At 44.4% G+C, this 19179-nt stretch overlaps 1 protein-coding gene across 5 annotated transcripts in view; it reads right to left on the bottom strand.

Annotated features, from left to right (window-relative positions):
* Positions 1 to 1322: 1322 nt before the first annotated feature.
* Positions 1323 to 19179, bottom strand: part of AK4 (adenylate kinase 4) — a 66734-nt gene continuing 48877 nt past the window's right edge. For all 5 annotated transcript variants that reach the window (XM_034653623.1, XM_034653625.1, XM_002924672.4 and 2 more), the window contains 3 exons: positions 11510 to 11682; positions 8367 to 8485; positions 1323 to 7038 (listed from right to left, as the gene is read on the bottom strand). In XM_034653623.1, coding sequence (XP_034509514.1) covers positions 6924 to 7038; positions 8367 to 8485; positions 11510 to 11682 — 407 coding nt within the window. In that variant the 3' untranslated portion in view covers positions 1323 to 6923. The remainder of the gene's footprint in view (positions 7039 to 8366; positions 8486 to 11509; positions 11683 to 19179) is intronic.

Genomic DNA, 19179 nt, shown 5'->3' with positions numbered 1-19179 from the left:
AAGGTGTAACTAGATGACATGATGTACTAGTCTTAGGCCCATTTTCTGTCAATCAGCTTGGACTAAGTTATGCTGTTATGGTGTACCAAACTCCACCCAAATCCCAGCGGATGATAAAAACAAAGGTTTATTTTTCATGCACACTACTAATCCATCATGGATTAATTCTGCTTCACATCCATTGTAGGATTCCAGTTGAAAGAAGAGGGGCGCCTGGGTGGCGCAGTCGTTAAGCGTCTGCCTTCGGCTCAGGGCGTGATCCTGGTGCTCTGGGATCGAGCCCCACATCAGGCTCCTCTGCTATGAGCCTGCTTCTTCCTCTCCCACTCCCCCTGCATGTGTTCCTTCTCTCGCTGGCTGTCTCTCTCTGTCAAATAAATAAAATCTTTAAAAAAAAAAAAAGTGTTTAAAAAAAAAAAAAGAAAGAAAGAAAGAAAGAAAGAGCCCTAGGAGGCTGACAGTCTCACTGAAGAGGGAAAGACTGGTGACTGTGCTTCGGTTCCTAAGGCTTCTGCCCAGAAGCGGCACACTTCAGCTTTGCTCACATTCCATCGGCTAAAGCAAACAGTATGGCCAAGCATTAAAGCCAATGGGGCAGAAATGTACAATTCTCCTAAAGGGTGAATGGCTTTAATTAATACAATCTACCACACTGCCATCATATCCAGTTCACCTTCCAGGGGAATGGAAGCCTGTGGAACACGTTCCTCAGGCTATGTCAGGTGGTTTTTGAACCCAGCTAATGGGAAGCCTCTGCAGGAGACAGGAGAATGTGAGGTGGGGAGAAGCCAGGGCATCCTCCACACCCCCTCCCCCAACAGCAGGGCTGCTTCTGCAGAGGCTCTGTTTCCTCCATGACTCCAGCTTCCACTAGCCAGGCCTGCTGACTTTTCTATTTCTGCTCAGTGGCTCTGGACACTATGACCTTTGACTCTCACACTCTGGTCTGCCGATCTGCAAAAATAGGGGGAGTTATCGACGGACACCATTTAGTTATTTCAAGAACAAAACTAAAGGATGTTTATGAAAGTACGTAAAGAATAAAGTGCTAGACAAATAAGGTGCCTGAGTGTATACAAAATGAGGCAACACGGTGTTGCAGAAAAGAAAACAAGACTGGGGATCATAACGCTTACATTCATGATCTTGCTCTGCCACCAACTGTCACCTCAGCCAGGCCACACTGTGTTCTCTATTCTCCTCATCTGCAAATTGGAGATGACGCTGTTGATAATGAAGTGGTTGCAGGACAGCATAAATGAGAAGATCTATGAAGATCAAGTGTAAAAAGCTATACAAATGTTAAAGTAATTCACTAGTTATAAGCAGAAAAAAAAACTTTATTTCTATCAAATTAAAAAGTAGGAATCAATCTTCAAGCAAGATAATCAAAATAGTCAATAACATAATTAACAGTTAGGAGAGCATGTACAGATTAGACTACAGGTCTAGATACTTTGAATTAAGCACAGACACCCAAATCAAGAAGGCTGACAACTTTCGCACTGAGGAGAAGCAATGACTCATCGTAAACACACAACTTCTGGGAAAATGGAGCTGACTTTTCACAGGACAGTAAACCGAAGTGACAAATTGTCATTGGCTAGAGAACAGATTTGAGCTTGAGAGGAGTCACAGTGAAATGCCATTGTAATGCAACAATTTCCCCAGAGATCTGTTCATCTCAAAAACAGGAATACATAAAAATCAGTAGTACAAATTTTCATAAAACTAGAAAAGCCCTCTAAGCCCTAACTCCTTGAAGCTTACATAAACACTGAGGTTTTTTCTTTCCTTTACTCTTCTCTGAATTAAACACAAAATAGTTTGTTTTTATTTAGTACATTTCCGACTTTACAGCCAAAGCTTCAAAACAAAGAAAGGTTTTATGAAATGGAATGAGACACACACCAAGCCCAGGGAGAATCTCAAGGTGCACTGCTCCTTGGCAAAGTTTTAAACAGGAAACCTTTTATTTCCAGAATGACGCTGTTTCCTGGAATAGCCTAATGATTACCAGGAAGGAATGCATACCCACACCATCCAAGGGTTCTCATCCTTTTGGAGGGGTTTACCATCTCTCCATCTCCCTCTCTCCCTACCTCCCCCATCCCCCCAAACAGACCCACACATACACACACACAGAGATCAAATTGGGGGGATTCCCTGAAGCACACAGATAATGGCATTTATTTTGGCAAGATTTGTGCAATTTGTTAAAAGAAAGATAAGGTATGGCATGTATGAACAACTGTAATTATAGTATGTTTCAACAGATGCAGGAAGCAGATTTTTCTTCATGGTTGAAATATGGCTTCATGGTTTCCCGACATCTGGGTCTTGCACACTTTTCATCTAGAAACCAGACTGGATCAGTTATAGGTGGAAAGGAATGATAACTTATGACCAAACCACACTCCCGTTTAAAAAAAAAAAAAAAGCGTCCATTGCTAGGTTCTTCTTTTGAGACACTAAATAAGACAAGGGAGTTACTAAAAATGCAGGGGAATTGAAAAGAAAGCAATTCATACTAAGAACACGACTTGGCCTTCCAAATTGCATCTCTGGCAAAATTCACTGCAGCAAGAAAAGATACTGTCTTTTAAATAAAAGGTAATAAATGAAATTCATCAGGTAGATATGAATGTCTCCCGAGATCCTGCAACCCAGCAGAGTGCGGGTGAGACGTATGCCCTCTGCATATACAGTGTGCAACTACCACCAGGACCCACTGAGTGCCCTTCTCACCTCAGCACCAGCGTGCCCAAAAGCAGACTCCAGGTACAAATAACACTGTTTTATCTATTAATTAGAATGGAGAGCTCAAAGGAGAAAAAGGTACACAGAAGGCCCTTTTGAATTTACGGATTCATCCCTACAGGTACTTGAAAACGCAACTTTAAACAGGATGACTTCCATTTTCACACAGAGGCAGGGTAACTGAAATATCTGTTATGTAGAGTTAAGTGTCAAGGATTTAATTAGACAATGCATACAACGTGCTTAGCATGAAGTACCAGTCAACAGTAATTACTAAGAATGCCTATGTCTTCACACATCTGGACATCTGTGGTCTGTATGATTTAAACCAGACCTCCAGCAGAGGCTGGTAAAGCTTTTCAGTTAAACAACTAAAGTCAAATACTGAAATCAGTGGACAGTGAACTGAATTTTATAAAAGTCCTATTTATGATCGCGCACAGGGACCCTTCTATCTCCAACTATCTTGTCTCAACTACATTTTAAGTGGTGGGAGAAGCCACGACAGTACCTCTTTCCCAGAATCCCCCTCAGCCATGGCTCTTCTTTTTCCTTCCCTACCAAAGAGAGGGTAGAGCCTGGGTAAAGCTGGAGCTCATGTGAGCGTGGCTGCTGGAGGGTGGCAGGGAGGGCCCCTGGGGAAGCCAGGAAGCCAGTCTCCCCTGGTTACCGTCAGAATCGTGCACGCCAAGCAGAGCCACCACAGCAGACCGGCAGGCAAAGGTGTGATTTGGCATTCAGCATCAGGTCGATGTGGAATGTGATAAAGGGAAGATGGTACAAAAAATCGAGGGTTCCCCTATGTCAGGGGCTCAATCACCTTCTGCTCACCTGCCAGCACTTCAGGAAGGATCAGTTTATTATCAGGGCCTTGTTTGGGGGTGAGAGCGAGGGAGTGATTTGTTCTGGTATCAGGGAAGCAGCCCAGGTCTACAGTGAGCATGACAGCTGGGGGTGGCTCAAGGGTGAAGGTCCCTTCTGGGTTACAACACCACAGACACCAAAAGGGTAGGTGAGGAACATGAACCTGACTCCACAGATTAGCTTGGACCCAAGCCCAGCCTACTTCAACAGCCGTTCATTTTATAAACAAGTAGTTGTAAAAGATCAGGGGCTCAGACCTTCCCCTAGCAGCTCCCTTTGCTTCAGCAAAGGGGAAAAGAAGGAACAGTCCCATACAGAGCTGAATGTCACTTTTGTTACTTTTGATGTGAGGCCACTTGGAAATACTAGCAAAATCAAGCAGGTTCAACACCCTGGGTTGGCTGGGATAGGCTACAGTAAACATCCAGGAGCCAACTCGGGCTGCAGAGTCAGGGACGCCTGCATGTGAGTCCTGGCTGCACCAGTTCTCGGCAAGCCCCTGGGCAAGATGCTTCACATCTCTGACCCCTGCCTTCTTTGTTTATAAACATGGCATCACGCCTACCTCAAAGGATGCCTGAAAGATGAAATGAGATGTTTGCAAAGGTCCTAAACTGCATCTATCACCCAAAAGGCCTTCAATGAATGGTACTTCCTTTATGTCTGCCTTTAGTGTTAAGAGAATATTACACACGGCAATGTTTCCAAGTTCTAAGTAAGTGCGCAGCCTGTTCAGATAAGGGAAAGCAAAATGAATTCACAGCTGACTATAATCACAGGATATGAGGACAGGTAGGAATCTTACAGACACCCAAACTACTTTCCTTGCATAACTCTAAAGGAACCGTATGTGTGGCAGTAAAAGGAAAAACAAGAAAAGATATCCCTTTCACTTTTGTCAAAATATTTGCAAGAGATTTTTTTACAAAATTATTGGAGGAAAAACTAGAGAGGCTTGTTGAAGAAAATCAGAAATAGACTTTTTAGGCCACTAACCATGAAATCAGTATCACCTTTCAAAGACCACGGAAAAGGTGTTTATCTTTTTTTGGTGTCACCAAGCACAGGACCCTTGCTTGCTGGGCTGCCTCAGAAACAGCAAATGCCACTGAGACACTGAGAGGCTCCAACGCTGACCAGAACTGTCTATTCTGCTGGAAGAGAGGAGGGAAGGATGGAGGACTAGAGCATGGCATCGGGGACCACCCACTGCCCATACCTCTCTGGAAAATTCCAAAGGGAGTCTGTTAAACAAAAAGGGAACTAAAGGAAGAGCTGTGAAGATCTGTCTGCCTCTTGAAGGGCACACACTTACTTTCCTTACTTGGATAATCCACGTTAACACCCTTAACTCTCTACTCTTCCTAATCTGTGGAAATGGTCTCCACGGCAGTCCTAGTCTAAACTGTGCCATTGTCCTTGTTTCAGACTTGTTTTCTCTATACCTGGTTCCCAAGGGTAACCGACCCTTACCCACACGTCTTTTCACCCCGATCCCACCACCTGGCATGCACACACAGCTCTTCTGAAGCACTCAGAAGTCTGTATTACGCACTGATGTTTCACAGACCTGAACTGGGCGTTTCCATTGCATAAACCTAAAAAGTAACACAGTGAGGTGATTCAGAGAATGAGGAGGAGACCAGTCTATATTTCCACTAAGAGAGTCCAAGAACATTCACATGAAGGAACAGAGAGAGAGGAACTGCCAAGAATGGGGCAGTATTTGTAAGGAAGATGCAATCATTACCATACAGAACACGCGTGCCAGGGAACTGACTGGAGATTTGCCTGGACATCTTCAGAAAATAAATTGACACATTGCAACACAAGTGGCATGCTGAAAAAGTCTCCTCCCCGCCCTCTTCTCCAGTATGAAGAGTTAGACAGAAGTCACTCCCAGGAATACCAAAGGACCTTCTTTAGGGACAATCACGATGCATGAAGAGGGGTATTATTTTTAAGGCAACAGGAATAAATTTCGTTGTCCTTCCCAGAGGAGATCAAAAATGACATTAGGTGGCCACCAAGTCTGGAAACCAGGAAAATCTTTTAATAAATGGTTTATTGATATTACATTACAAAGAATGACAAAATTGTATTGTCTATATTTCTAGACTTAGTGGCCACCCCATAGAAAAGCATCTTTGGAATAGAAAAAAAGTTTTAAGAATCTGTTTTCCCATAATCATAAAGCTGCCGTACTCAGCCTGGGCACAAGTGCAACATTTTCCTCAACCCACAGGCTCCATTCCCTTTACCAACTATTTATAATATGCTTGGGTCACTCACAGGAGAACAACACTGTCAGCATCAATATTTAGCAGCATTTCAAAATATATTTTTTTGTCTTGAATAAAAAGCTAAACTATTCCTTTAGTGCAGTAATTTCATAGGGTCATATGACTGCTATACACAAGATATGATCCTTTAACATTTTATGTAGGTAAGTATCTCCCATTTTTTTGAAGACTCCCAAAGACTTTGAGGATTTTATTTTTTCACAATAAAAGAAAAGGGCAGTGTCAACCCACGAGAGTCAGCCCAGCAGCCCAGCAGCATTAAGGAGACCCTCTGCAGAGCTCAGTTCCCAGTGCAGGAAGCGAATGGACACCCTCCCCTTGCTGAGAGGGATCAAAGCAGTAACTCTCTGTATTACTTCATAGCCTACGGGAGGGAGAAAACAGATGTAAAAAAAATACAGTCTAATAAAAATAGAGAAGCCAAATCCGTTCATTCCAGGATGTCTGCAAAGGAGAGATTCTATGGAGCATGGATGCAGAGAAAGAAAAAATAAATTGTGGACACTTACTCAAGCCCAGGGAAGCAAGAACTAAGAGCAACTGGCTTCACTGCATGGTCACCAGGAAGGGCACATACCAGAGAACTTGGGACAAGGCCTCCTGGTGCTGTGGTTCAACAGCCTTCGGGGGACAGAGGGAACCCGAGGCCGACACCGTCACGTGTGAAAAGGCTACTACTGCAACAACAGGACGGTCAGAAATCAGCTAGAGTTTGGGTTAGACGCCGCTGGAAGTGCAGCCGGTACTTGCTTCCTCGTGAAGGGCTTGAGACGTGCACAGGCTTCTTAGACGTGTGTAGGTGATCCTTCTCGTGAAAGGCAGAGAGGGGCCTCTTCAGGGATGCTTTCTACTCATTCGTTTTCATTTCGGTTCACCACTTAAACTAGAAAAAACGCTGCAAGCTATCCCCACTAGCTTCTAACTTGGACACGGCACCCAAATACTACACATACAACTGAATGAACAACATTTTCCTGGTTCTTCCACTGGGCGGGCTCAGTATGCTTCTTTGGACTGAATAGGCGTGATCTTGTTCGAGAAAAGCGTGTAAACATAGGGCCAGATTTTGTTAGTCTCCGTCCCAGAAAACTGGTGAAGCACTCCTCGGCTCCTGAAAAACAAAATCCAACACGCGAAGGCATTTTAGGCTTCCTTTTAACATGCTACGAGGGCAGGTGAAGATCCTGGGTATAAAGCAAGCACGGCCTCACGGCCTATCACACACACTAACTGCCCAAGCAGCCCCTCCAATCTATTAACACCCGCACTGGGTGTACCTAGGTAAGACCACAGCTTTTACAATTCCGGCTTGCTTGCCGTGATGCCACCTCTTCTTCTCCTACTGAAAACGTATCAAAGAGGGGCGCCGGGGTGGCTCAGTTGGTTAAGCGTCTGCCTTTAGCTCAGGTCATGATCCAGGGTCCTGGGATCAAGCCCTGCATTGGGTTCCTTGCTCAGCAAGGAGCCTGCTTCTCCCTCTCTCTGTGCTGCTCCCTCTGCTTATGCTGTCTTAAATAAACAAAAATCTTTAAAAAAAAATAAAACATATCAAAGAATAATACTATCTGGACAATCCCAAATCTGCCTCAGTATACACTTTCAAAAAACAAATCACTGACACACTTTGGTTCTGTAAAAACCCTTATTACTTACAACAGATCACGAAACACAGGATGTATCATGACAACATGATCAGGAACTTCCGATCTCAAGGCTTGCTAAGTTATTTGGGAGCTATAAGGTCAGAAACCAATTCCAGCAGTGGCTGTAGACAGCTGTCCTGAATGCAGTTTGCAAATGGGTCTTGTTCAGTGTGCATACTGTTAAGAACGTTATTTGTTGCCAACATAAAAACTGTGATTCTTCCCCACACACACAGCCAGCCAGATTTCTGCTTCTCTTGAAAAACAGGGGTTACTGGCCACTTTGGGCCCGACTGTCCCTGGGGGGTAACTGGCTGGAGAAGCACAGGAGCTGTCCCTCCACTGCCCAGATGAACACATCCCCTCCAGGTGTGACACTCATGCCCAGTACCTGCCTGGACAGTTTTCGCTTTTTTTGGTTAAATTCCCTCTAGACCTATCTAGGCAAGAGGTCCCTTCTAATCTTCTATCCAAATGCGATATTTATGGAGTGTCAAAATATAAACCATTATTTCAGCTCCTTGAAAAGAAAGATGAAAATGATCCTAGACATAATTTTACAACCAGAAAGAGATTATCGGGTTTCGGTCCTTGTATTACAAGAATTTCAGCATAAAATAACTGAACCGCATCTCCCACGTAACAGCCCCAGCATTTCACCTGACTCCCAGGGAGGTCCTGGGCCTTGAGGGTTTGTCTAGCTTAAAGAAACCCCACCTCAGCCCAGTGTCCTTCCTGCTGGGCACCACACGGTTCTAACTGACCGTCTGCCATGAAAATGTCGATGCACACTCACTTGTACAATTCAATGACGGGCTTTGCCACATCCTTGTACTGTCTTAGCCTGGCAGCCACGGCTTCGGGTTTATCATCCTCCTGCTGGACTAACGGTTCACCCGTGACGTCATCAATCCCCTACAAATACCAGAGAAACCAGTTAATGGGGCCAACACCTGGGCCCATTCCAAAGATTAAAAACTTGCCTGTGCAAAATCCGTGTATTCACCTTGGACTCCCACTGCATGATGAATTAGGCCTGAATGACAATGGTAACAGTGAAAGTAAATGAAAAAGAAATAACACTCAACAGTCATGTTAACCTTATTTCGTGAGAGCTGACATGGAATCTTTATTAACTTCTCAGACCTTTCCATACACGTTTCAGTGCTATTGAGAAATGATACTTTCAATTTAGAGTTTCGAACTCCATGCTGCCTCCCCCAAAAACAACCTATCTCTAGACAATGTCACTCTGGCCCGCTAAACATTTTTAAAACTGCCTTGCTCTCTGAAGTTTGAATAGTTAATATGGAAAATAAAATGTCTAGGGGCGCCTGACTGGCTCAGTCGGTCAAGCATTGGACTCCTGATTTCAGCTCAGGTCATGGTCTTAGGGTCCTGAGATCAAGCCCCAGGTCACTGTCTGTGCTGGGCAGGGAGTCTGCTTGAGATCCTCTCTCCCTCTGCCCCTCCCCCTGCTTGCATGCTTTCTTTCTCTAAAATAAACAAAATCTTTTAAAAAAAGAAAAGAAAGAAAGAAAAGAAAATGTCTCAAAGAACCAACTGGTTTACTTAGAAGGACACTGATCTAGGAGAAGGTACCTCAGTCCTGCCTCTGCTAGCTTGCACATTCTTTCCTGAGATTAATCTTACTCAGGTTATTTTACTAGATCGTATGACTTACTTAAAGGTAGATTAAAATAGGCATGGATTATATACCTATGACAATCGGAAAAAATATTCTGAGAACTAAAAAAACCCACAATTTAGAAAACCTGATTTTTTTAACCTGCTTGGGAAACATACCTACTTACAAATAGCAACATGGACACAGGAGGATCTTGCGTCCCATGTCCACAGCTATTACCCACCAGGGGAGATAGTCGCAAGGAATAAATCTGTCAAAAGGCAGGCTAGAGCAGAACCAAAAGGCTCAGGCAACTCAACTGGATAATCAGAAACCAGCTATAAATCTGGAACACACTAAAATTCCATTACAGCTCAGGGCCTTGGGTACATAACCTGCACTTATGATTTACTGGTGAGCCCCATAATCATCACATGTGTATTCCATGGTTGTTACCCTGACACAACAGGCAAGATGGGGGTGGGAGATGGCTGTACATCACCTTTATTCGCTTCCTTATTTTCCTTAGAGCTGCAAAGCTCAGAAGTCATTTCCAGGACCTCAGAGCACCAGGAAATACAACTGCTTCTACAAAGAGCAGAATGATGCTAGGGTGACAGCATCCCTCCTTCGGGGAGAGCCTGCCCACAGTGGCACTCTCGCTGCTGTCTCTGGAGGCATCACTGTAACTGTGGGTGTTCTTTTAGGATACCCAGTCTTTGGAAGGCAGCTGAGTGTTAAAGGTTCTCAAACTTTATGAGAATCTTTGCTTCAGCAGGTCTGGGCACAGCTGAAAAGTGAAGTGTCTGTGTTGAACTTTAGTGCATATTCAGAAACCTCTTTTCCTCTCCCTGCGTTTTTTCCCCTATACCAGCTTCTTGAGAGGGAAAGGAGGAAGGGACCTAATAAAGGAATTCCAGAAGTATTTATTACATTTTAAAAAGAAGACTTCAAAAGGTGACTAGGGCTTTGCCCAAGTGAAAAAAGACTCACTGAAACTTTACCGAATCTATGGCACTCAGGAGCTGGAAAGGCATCCTTACCCTCTTGAAATTGGTTTTCTGTAGTTATCACTGACTCTGTCTACAGTCAGACCTACCTATTCCATGCACATTAATCCAGTAAGATGCAATTGTCACCCCTTCCACATTCAGATGATTACAAGTAATTCTATCTAACACCCAATAACTGGAGATAAGAATCACATTGAACTAGGGGCGCCTGGGTGGCTCAGTCATTAAGCATCTGCCTTCAGCTTAGGGCATAATCCCAGGGTCCTGGGATCGAGCCCCACATCAGGCTCTTCTGCTAGAAGCCTGCTTCTTCCTCTCCCACTCTCCCTGTTTGTGTTCCCTCTCTCGCTGGCTGTCTCTATCTTCTGTCAAATGAATAAAGAAATCTTTAAAAAAAAAAAAACACATTGAACTAATTCCTGTCTTTACCAGAAAGAACAATAATTCTTTAAATGAATTTGTTAATTCAAAAATGTTCTTTAAACATATACCTTTACATATGTTTATTTCATATAGACACATGTTAATTTTGGACCTGTTTATTCCTCTAGTCCCCCCAGTCCCTTTATACCGTCACTGCCATCACTCCCATGACCCCATCCACTGTGACCCCAGGTCTTAATATTCAGTCTCAGCCCTAACCAGTTAGTTATCCCTGCTCTTAGGAAGCTGGAGAGCACTTATACACACACAAACAAACAATATATAAAGGAGGAGGGTCACTGTTTTACAAAAATGGAATCATTTTGCTATTTGCTTTTGATATTCAACAATACCTAGAGGAAATACTTCTTCAGGCCAAAGGGGATAGCACGAAGTCATTCTTTTTACTGAGTACATAATATTGCTCTAGCTCATTTAGTCATCCCCTGTAAATGAACATTCCTTTGTTTTCGGATTTTGTTTTGTTTTTCTCTAAAATCAACACTGAAATAAGCATCATTGTGAACATGACTTTACCTGCTAGTGCTTTCATTTCCATAACTTATACTCCCAGCGGTGGGTTGAATGAAATACACGTAGTTAAAAACGTTAATGTACATTGCTGTTGTTTTTTAAAAACACTATTAATACTTTATATGCCTAATAAAGATGAGAGTACCATTTTTTCCAGATCCCCACCAGCAACAGATAAACTTTAATTTGCATTCCTTGACCACTAGTGAATTCCAAATACCTTTGGCCATGTAGATTTGCTCTTTTTTAAATAGTCTATTCACATCCTTCCAACACTTTACAACTGAAGGTTTAGCCTCTTCCTTGGAATCAGTCTGTAAAAATGCTTTGGTATATTCTTACATGTACGTGAGGTGGGTTGAAGTCCAGGTTATATACTCTTCCACTGGGAGGGTGAATCCAGCGTCGGCGGAGACGATCTTTGAGTGTTTCAAACGGAATATTCAAAGTGATCACTAGATCCAGCTCACAGATTTTGTCCAGGGCTTCAGCCTGAACTAATGTCCTAGGAAAACCTAAATGCCAAAAACAAAACATATCAAATGCAAGCACTTTCCAGTTCCCACAAGTCAATGAAATATTTTCAGCTGACAGAATAATCAAATCTACACATCTACCACCCAGAAAGAAGCTTTTATCAGGAATTTATGCCTATCTCCAAAAATTTAAAATTAGAAGAAAATATGCTACTTTATAACCCAGCTTTAACATCTAGGATACTCAAAGATTAAGGAGTCATATAACCCAAGCAGATCATGCGCTCAACTAAAAATCACTAGACTAGTCCTTGCTTTGCTCTTAACTACTCATGTAACCTTAGGCAAGCTATACACCTTCATTTCCTCTTCTGTTAAAGAAGCAAAGGGATGAAATCATATTTGTGTTCTTTTATAGCTTTAACAGCTGATGAGTATATTATTCTTAGGCTACCCCCCAAATTATATTTTTATCCATTCCCTACATCTTACAAAACTCAACATGTGGTCTGCAATCTAGCACAGTAACTACAGAAATGAGAAAATGCGTTTAGGAATTTTATAGCAATTTCACAGTAATTTTAAGCCTAGTGAATCTAAAATTTATGCTTGAATTTGTGTTTTTCTTTTAATTTTTCTAGTAATTTGCTCTTATTGTATTTGATAAAAGGACTGCTCTGCAGTGGATTGGGGAGGGGACTCAGCTTTCAGTATAGTTTGTTCTAGGTTTCCCTTGGAGTTTATTTTCTAATTTCTCCAAGAAGGGGAATTATCCAATGGCCCCCACAGTATCTAACTTGTGATGCTGTTTATTACAGAAAGGATATAGATTAAGTTACATCTCTTTCCAAGAAGACCCAAGAATGGAGAGAATCAAACCTGGGGCATGTTTCAATGCTACTGTTATGACAGGAAAAGAAAACGCAAGTTTAAGCAGAGGAGGAAAAGCTTATCTTGCAGGGTAGACCTCGGTTCAGTGGCTACCATGTGCTTAACCCAAGGTACTCACATGTTCCCAATGGGCAAAAGGGTCACTCCAACGTTACAGGTTAACACCAGAAGAAACTGGTCACGAGCACGCTATGAAGGCACACACATGAGCTGTGTCTTTCCATGATGCCAGCTTTATTCAGTCACAGAGCAAAATTACATCACAACGATGAAGCAGGTTTAGGATTCCAAACTCAATGACAATTCACCCTGTGATGAAGCCTGGCTTCTTCCACAGCACAAAGCAGGACAGAAGACGAGCCATACAACAAACAAGCTAACAGAAGGGTGTAGAAAGTTAACGGGACCACACACGCAGTGAGTCTGGGGGCGCGCAGTTGAGATAAGGCCTCAGTCTGGTCTGGGTCAGCTCTCAGCACTGACTGCTTCTTATGTTCAAGCAGGGAAGGATCTCGGTTCTGTTCGGAGATCCATCGGGCAGAGCCTTCCGCGGCAGTTGCCTTTGTTAAGTGTAAGTGGTCAGACAGAGGGCTCAGGTCTGCAGAGTCTGACAGTTTGCTGCCCAAATCCTTCCCTCTTTAAAGGGATTTAATTGGTTTGGGGTCTCTGCTTCTACTCATTATCAGTTCTGGGGTGTCAGCTGACATTGGTTCCACGAGATCTCCTAGCTGCGGGACCTTACCTGCTTGCGTCATTAACTTGACACAAGCCTCTGCTTGACGTAAGAGACTCCATTTTGCTCTCTACAAAACTGCTTTCACACTCTTATATGCTGTCCTCTCGTGACCCATCATGCATTTGATGTGGTTTTGGAATATAGGTGACGTTCAGTGGAGTGAGGTCCAGAGCCGACGACCAAGAAAGAATTCTTGAGACGTCTTTCGTGCAAAATGGTGGTTTATTAAAGCACGGGAACCGGACCCATGGGCAGGAAGACTGCTGCACTGGGATCTTGAGGAGTGGTGATTATATACTGGGAGTTGGGGGAGTAAGGAAATGGGAGGTTTCAAAAGAACTCTCATATGCTAAAGAGGACCCACCTACAAGATACCACAGGCCTTGCCGTTGTCAAGTTAAGGTTGTTTCCCCTCTAGCAAGGTATTAACACTAAGACAGTTGGGAGACCCCTGGGAGAATGTCACCTGTGTCCCACCCAGGAGTGGGGGATGGGGGGAGGCTGCAGGGTTAGGAGGTTGCAGGTCCGCTTATGCTCTGGCTTCAGCTAGCGGTCATCACACTGGGACTGGCTTCAACAGAGAAAGAGGTACTTCTAATCTCGCAGCCCAGGTGCTGCCTCTTGTACCCAGTCGCCCACTTGTACTGTCCCCTTCCTCCCACAGTGACTCTCTGGCTAAGCACCCTCTTCACAAAAAAGGCCCCCACATGCTGGGAAATTATGCAGGAAGTATATTCACAGTGGTTTTCTTTGTGGTGAAAGATGCGTGACTCCTTTATACTCTTCTAAGGGAAGATGCGTGGCTCCTTTATACTCCTCTAAGGGAAGACGCGTGGCTCCTTTATACTCTTCTAAGGGAAGACGCGTGGCTCCTTTATACTCTTCTAAGGGAAGATGTGTGATTCCTTTACTCTTCTAAGGGAAGATGCGTGGCTCCTTTATACTCTTCTAAGGGAAGACGCGTGGCTCCTTTATACTCTTCTAAGGGAAGACGCGTGGCTCCTTTATACTCTTCTAAGGGAAGATGTGTGATTCCTTTATACTCTTCTAAGGGAAGATGCGTTGACTCCTTTATACTCTCTTCTAATTTCTAATTTTTTTTAAACTGAGCATATAGTACTTTCTGAATGAAGAAAAAAAAATACTGCCCTAAAATAAAGAACTGCTGACTAACTAGATGTTTTTCAAATCTCAACATAATTTGTTGGATCAAGTTCCGACTATTTGACATTTAGGGAAGTGAAAGGTCAAACTTTATCTGCCTAAGATCAAGTACACTATGGACACCTGGCCTTAGCTTTGGAAGACAGCAATGCCTGGCACACGGTGGGCAAACATTTGCGGGTAATACTAGGGTAATCGTCTTCCGTCTTCCATTCAGTGGCCATAGTTACCTGACCAGTTGCCTTACTTTAAACTCCAAATCTAATTCTGTGAAATTATAGCACTCTGTCAAGCCCTGTAAACTCAGTATGTCACCTTTTCTTTCTACTATGGAATGGCTTGACTGACTGCATATTAATTTATTAAGCAACTTCTTTTTTAATTAAGTTCAAAAACAAACTTAATTTTAGAATTGGGGCTTCACAGCTGCTGGGTGTATCCTGGAGCTTCAAATATACGGTAACTACCAGGTAGATAACAAAGCGACTACCTGGGTCACCAAGGAGCAAGATTGGGCCCCAGGTGAAGACTCAATTCAATCTACCGCAGCACAGGCTGGGCGATGGGCAAGGAGTTTCAAAGAGTCCAGATAAAACCATGCCTCCTTTATTTTTCCCGCCAAATTCCTTATTGAATATTAGACACACCCTCAACCAGGTCCTTTTCTCCACCTCCCCCCACCCCCGCCTCCCCACCAACAGCTCACTGTAGGTCAGACTGGGGATGCTGTGCAGAAGGTTGGTGGCAAGTCCGGGACCTATGCTAAGTCTATTATCAACTTTAGCCTAATTTCCCTTACACTGTGCACCATAGTCCGCTTTAGAAGATGAGCTTCCTGAAACAGTAAAACACACCTTACTCCCTTTGTTATCCTCCGATTCCATGCCTGGCACATTCTACGCTGAAATTCCAACAAAGTGAGGGCAGTGAGCCTTCCACAGAAAGGCACTCTCTCAGACTGCCAGGTCCTGCTTTTTCGCTCTATAACCTACTCTTCTCGAAGGCTTCAAATTGACAACTGGAGTTAGATGCCTGCAGCCAAAACAACCCCAAGATCAATCTCTATGCTCTTCCCCTAAATCCCTTTCTAAAGAAAAGCTCTTCTAAAGAAAAACCATTTTCTAAAGCAGTGGCTTCCAAAGTAACCCTCACTGGAGTACAGAAAGAAAACAGAACCTCTGTTGCGTTGTTTTGTTCATTCTTTTTAGCTACTGTTTTGGAGGGTACATTTTATAAGGTATATAGTAACAAAATCGTATGTGCACATAATTCACACATATCCATATTTTGAAGATGTAGTCAACATTTTCACTAATAAGTGTGTGCAAAGAATTTAAGGGTTCGCTCTTCCAAAGGCCGAAGTTCCCAGCCTCAGGCCACGGCCTTGGGTTCTAGCATCACTAGCCACTACCCTGACAAGAAAACATGTTCTTGATCCTTTGCATAGAGGTTGAAAGGTGAATAAAGCACTAGGGAAGAACAGGAAGCTCTGAACGAGAATGTAACAGTTCCTCCAACTTAATAAAAGCTCAAATCTTACTGGCTAGTTTTCGAGTCCAATGGGTAGAAGCCAGTCTACTCAACAACCCCACGAATGTTTCTGAACTCTGGAGCCCTCTGGAGGAATGGGTGGAAAATGCAACTGTGTACAAAATAAGCTGAACTCAGGAACAGATTTCAAAAGTGTTCTACCTTTGGGGCTCTCACATTCAGACCGGCTAATGACCAGAGAATCATTAATTCTGGTGGCTTAGAGGTCATCTGTTAAGACAGTAGCTCTCATCATATCCTCCCATCCTAAAAACAGGTTAAAAGAACCAAGGAAAATACAGAAGCCTACAATGAAAACTAAAATGTAAGAGTTATGTTTTAAGATATTAATGTTGTTGGAATGCAACCATTTTAATGGTTTAGAAGAAGTACCAACAAGAGAAATAAGTCATTCCACAACTTCAAGGTTCTCCACCTGATGAGACATACCAACATTGTCAGGGAAGACTTGAAAGGGGCGGGGAGGGAGAAAAGAGCTCACTGCTGCCCAGATTCCATACCATTCTTCCTAGAAGGGAACATCTAGGACCAGGAGAAGGACTTAGGTTTTTAAAGCTATCCAGGTGACTCTGGCTGGTTAAGAACCACCAAACTTCTCAGCGACAGCAATCCTGCAAGTGCAGTATGAACTACATATCTATTCCACTGGGGAAGGTTTAACCCACTTCTAAGCAGGTACAAACCACTTTGAAGAGAGTCTTCTTTACCTCAGTTTCATGGCAAGAGAACTGGGAAGGGAATTCCCAAACAGAGGCTCATCTTTCCAGATTCACTAAGCCCCTGTCTCAAGCCACCTGTTTCTGCCATCCTGGCCAGGGTCTTACCTACAGAAGGTGCTGTGGCAGGCGAGAAGGTGCAGGAAGACAGGGAGAAGAGTGGCCCAGTCAAAAAACTGGGTGTTTTCAAAACTGAGGAGAAGCAGCGGCAAGCCAGGAACCTCAGGGCTCAGGGGAACATGTTAGTTATGGGCACAGGCTCTGGAACCAGACACAACCGGATTTCAATCCCCGCTCTACCCAGCCTTAAATGCAAGAACTTCCACTAGCTTTGCAATCTCTCTGGTCCTTAGCTTTCTCAGACATAAAACGAGGGTGAACTGATCTGCTAGGGCTGCCACAACAAGGTACCACAGAACAGGTGGCTTAATAACAGAAATTTATTTTCCCATAGTCCCGGAGGCTGGAAGTCTGAGATCGAGGTGTCGGGGCGGCTGGTCTCTTCTGAGGCCTCTCTCCTTGGCTTGCAGATGGCTGCCTCTTCCGTGTGTCTTCCACAGGCTCTTCCCCTGTGGTGTCTGTATGCAAATCCTCTTCTTGTAAAGACACTACAGTACCCACATTACATTAGGGGCCCACCCTCAAGACCTCATTTAACTTAATTACCTCTTCAGTGACCTTATCTCCAAAAAAGAGCCAAATTGTGAGGTGTACTAGGGGCTAGGGCTGGAACAGAGGAATTTAAGGGGGACACAACTCAGCCCATAATGAAAGGTAATGCCTACTGCATGGGACTGTTTTGAGGAGTAAGAGGCAATCTTTGTAAAATGTTTAAGATGTGAAGTGTTAGGCACGCAGTGAGCACTCTGTAAATGGCAGCTACTGCTCTTGGTAGAGCTCTCCTCAGAGCCCAGCTGGTTCCCCACACAGTCACAAGGCAGCATGAAGGAAAGGTCCCCACCCCCCAACTTGCCTCCGTTTAATTCCTTTCTGAGATTTGCTCGTTTGGGGAGTCCCTGGTGCTCTGTGCTCTCTGCCACAATGGCAGCAGCTCAGCCCTTCCAGGGATTAGCCACACAGACTGCACATTCTGGTCCCCACCACTCAAAAGGAAGCTCGACCCAGGCAAGCTTCTGCCACAAGCCTCCCACTCTCCTCTTTGCCCCCATTTGCCCCCGTCATCGCCTGCCTCATGTTCAACAGTAAAGCTCCGGAAGTCGACTTTCCTGATCCAGTTCAAAGCTTATCACGATGAGCTTTAATCGGAGTTACACAGACCGGTCAATTCAGCACAGAGGCTCAGCCTTAGGCTGCTGACGGGGCAAGTGCAGCTTGAGGCAGCAGCCAGAGGTAAGTTCCGAGCACCTACCTGCACGCAGGCTGCTACCTGTACCACAGAACCCGAGGCAAGAAAGGGGACAGCCGTGCAGTCTTTCTCACCAGGCGGGCACCTCCTTTTGGGAAACATTCCCAGACGAGGCAACTGTGCCTGGGGAGAAGCTGGACGCGACGGCTTCTCAGTCCACGTCCCAACAGTCACTCCACAAACACGGCTACTGTTCGTCTGCTGTTTACAAAGCATTACAGACACTTCTGGATCTCTTACTCTTCCATTAACCCCGCGAGGTGTGCAGTGCAGGGAGAAGCACGCGCAGCGTAACAGACGAGGAAGCGGGAACAGGACTCAGGTGTCGGGTCTCCACGTGCTCACTCTACTCTGCGGCTCTTCCACGGGTATAAAAGAGAATTTCTACAAGAATCCTAAACGTCACTCCATCTACCTCGCTTCAACCAAAAGAGCGGCGCGTCCTGGCAGCACCCTCAACGCCACAGCCTGGAGTGCCAGGTCTATTTTACTCCGAAGAAAAGCCAAAACTCTGCAGGGACCTAAAAGACCTACTCTTGCTCCTGTCACCTCACTCACCGCACGTCCCTGTCCATCGCTGTGTGCCGGCCACGCTGACGTCCTTGCTGTTCTCGTACCGGCGGGTCCAGTCCCACCTTGAACACTTAGTTCACGGTCCCTCGGCCTGACGCCCTCTTGCCTCAGGTATCTATGTGTGCCCGCAGCTCCTCCAAGTCTGGCTCACAGTGCGCCTTGTCGGTGAGCACTTCTCTAACCGTCCCTGTTCAACTGTGGCTCCACTCCACCCCACCCAGGGCACCCCTCCTTACCCTCCCTTCTGGTTTTTTTCTCTTCGTAGATTTCAACATCATTTCCTGTACGTAGTTTACTTTGTATTTCTATTCCCGCCAGAACGTTAGCTAAATGAGGGCAGACCCTTTCTAGTCGTTTCCTGCTATATCCTTAGTGCCTTGAACAGTGCCTGACACTTACTGATGCTGAATAAATACTTGTTGAACGAGTAAATAAATATCACCTGAAACGTCCCAAGAATCTCACCAGGTGGGTATCATTCCCATTTTAAAGTTACAAAAACTGAGGTTCAGAGAAGTGAAGTGACTTGCCCAAAACCA

This window comes from Ailuropoda melanoleuca, chromosome 2, assembly GCF_002007445.2.
Source record: "Ailuropoda melanoleuca isolate Jingjing chromosome 2, ASM200744v2, whole genome shotgun sequence".
Taxonomy (NCBI): Eukaryota; Metazoa; Chordata; class Mammalia; order Carnivora; family Ursidae; genus Ailuropoda; species Ailuropoda melanoleuca.
Note: the sequence above shows the minus strand (reverse complement) of the source record. Positions and strands in the feature narration are given on the sequence as shown.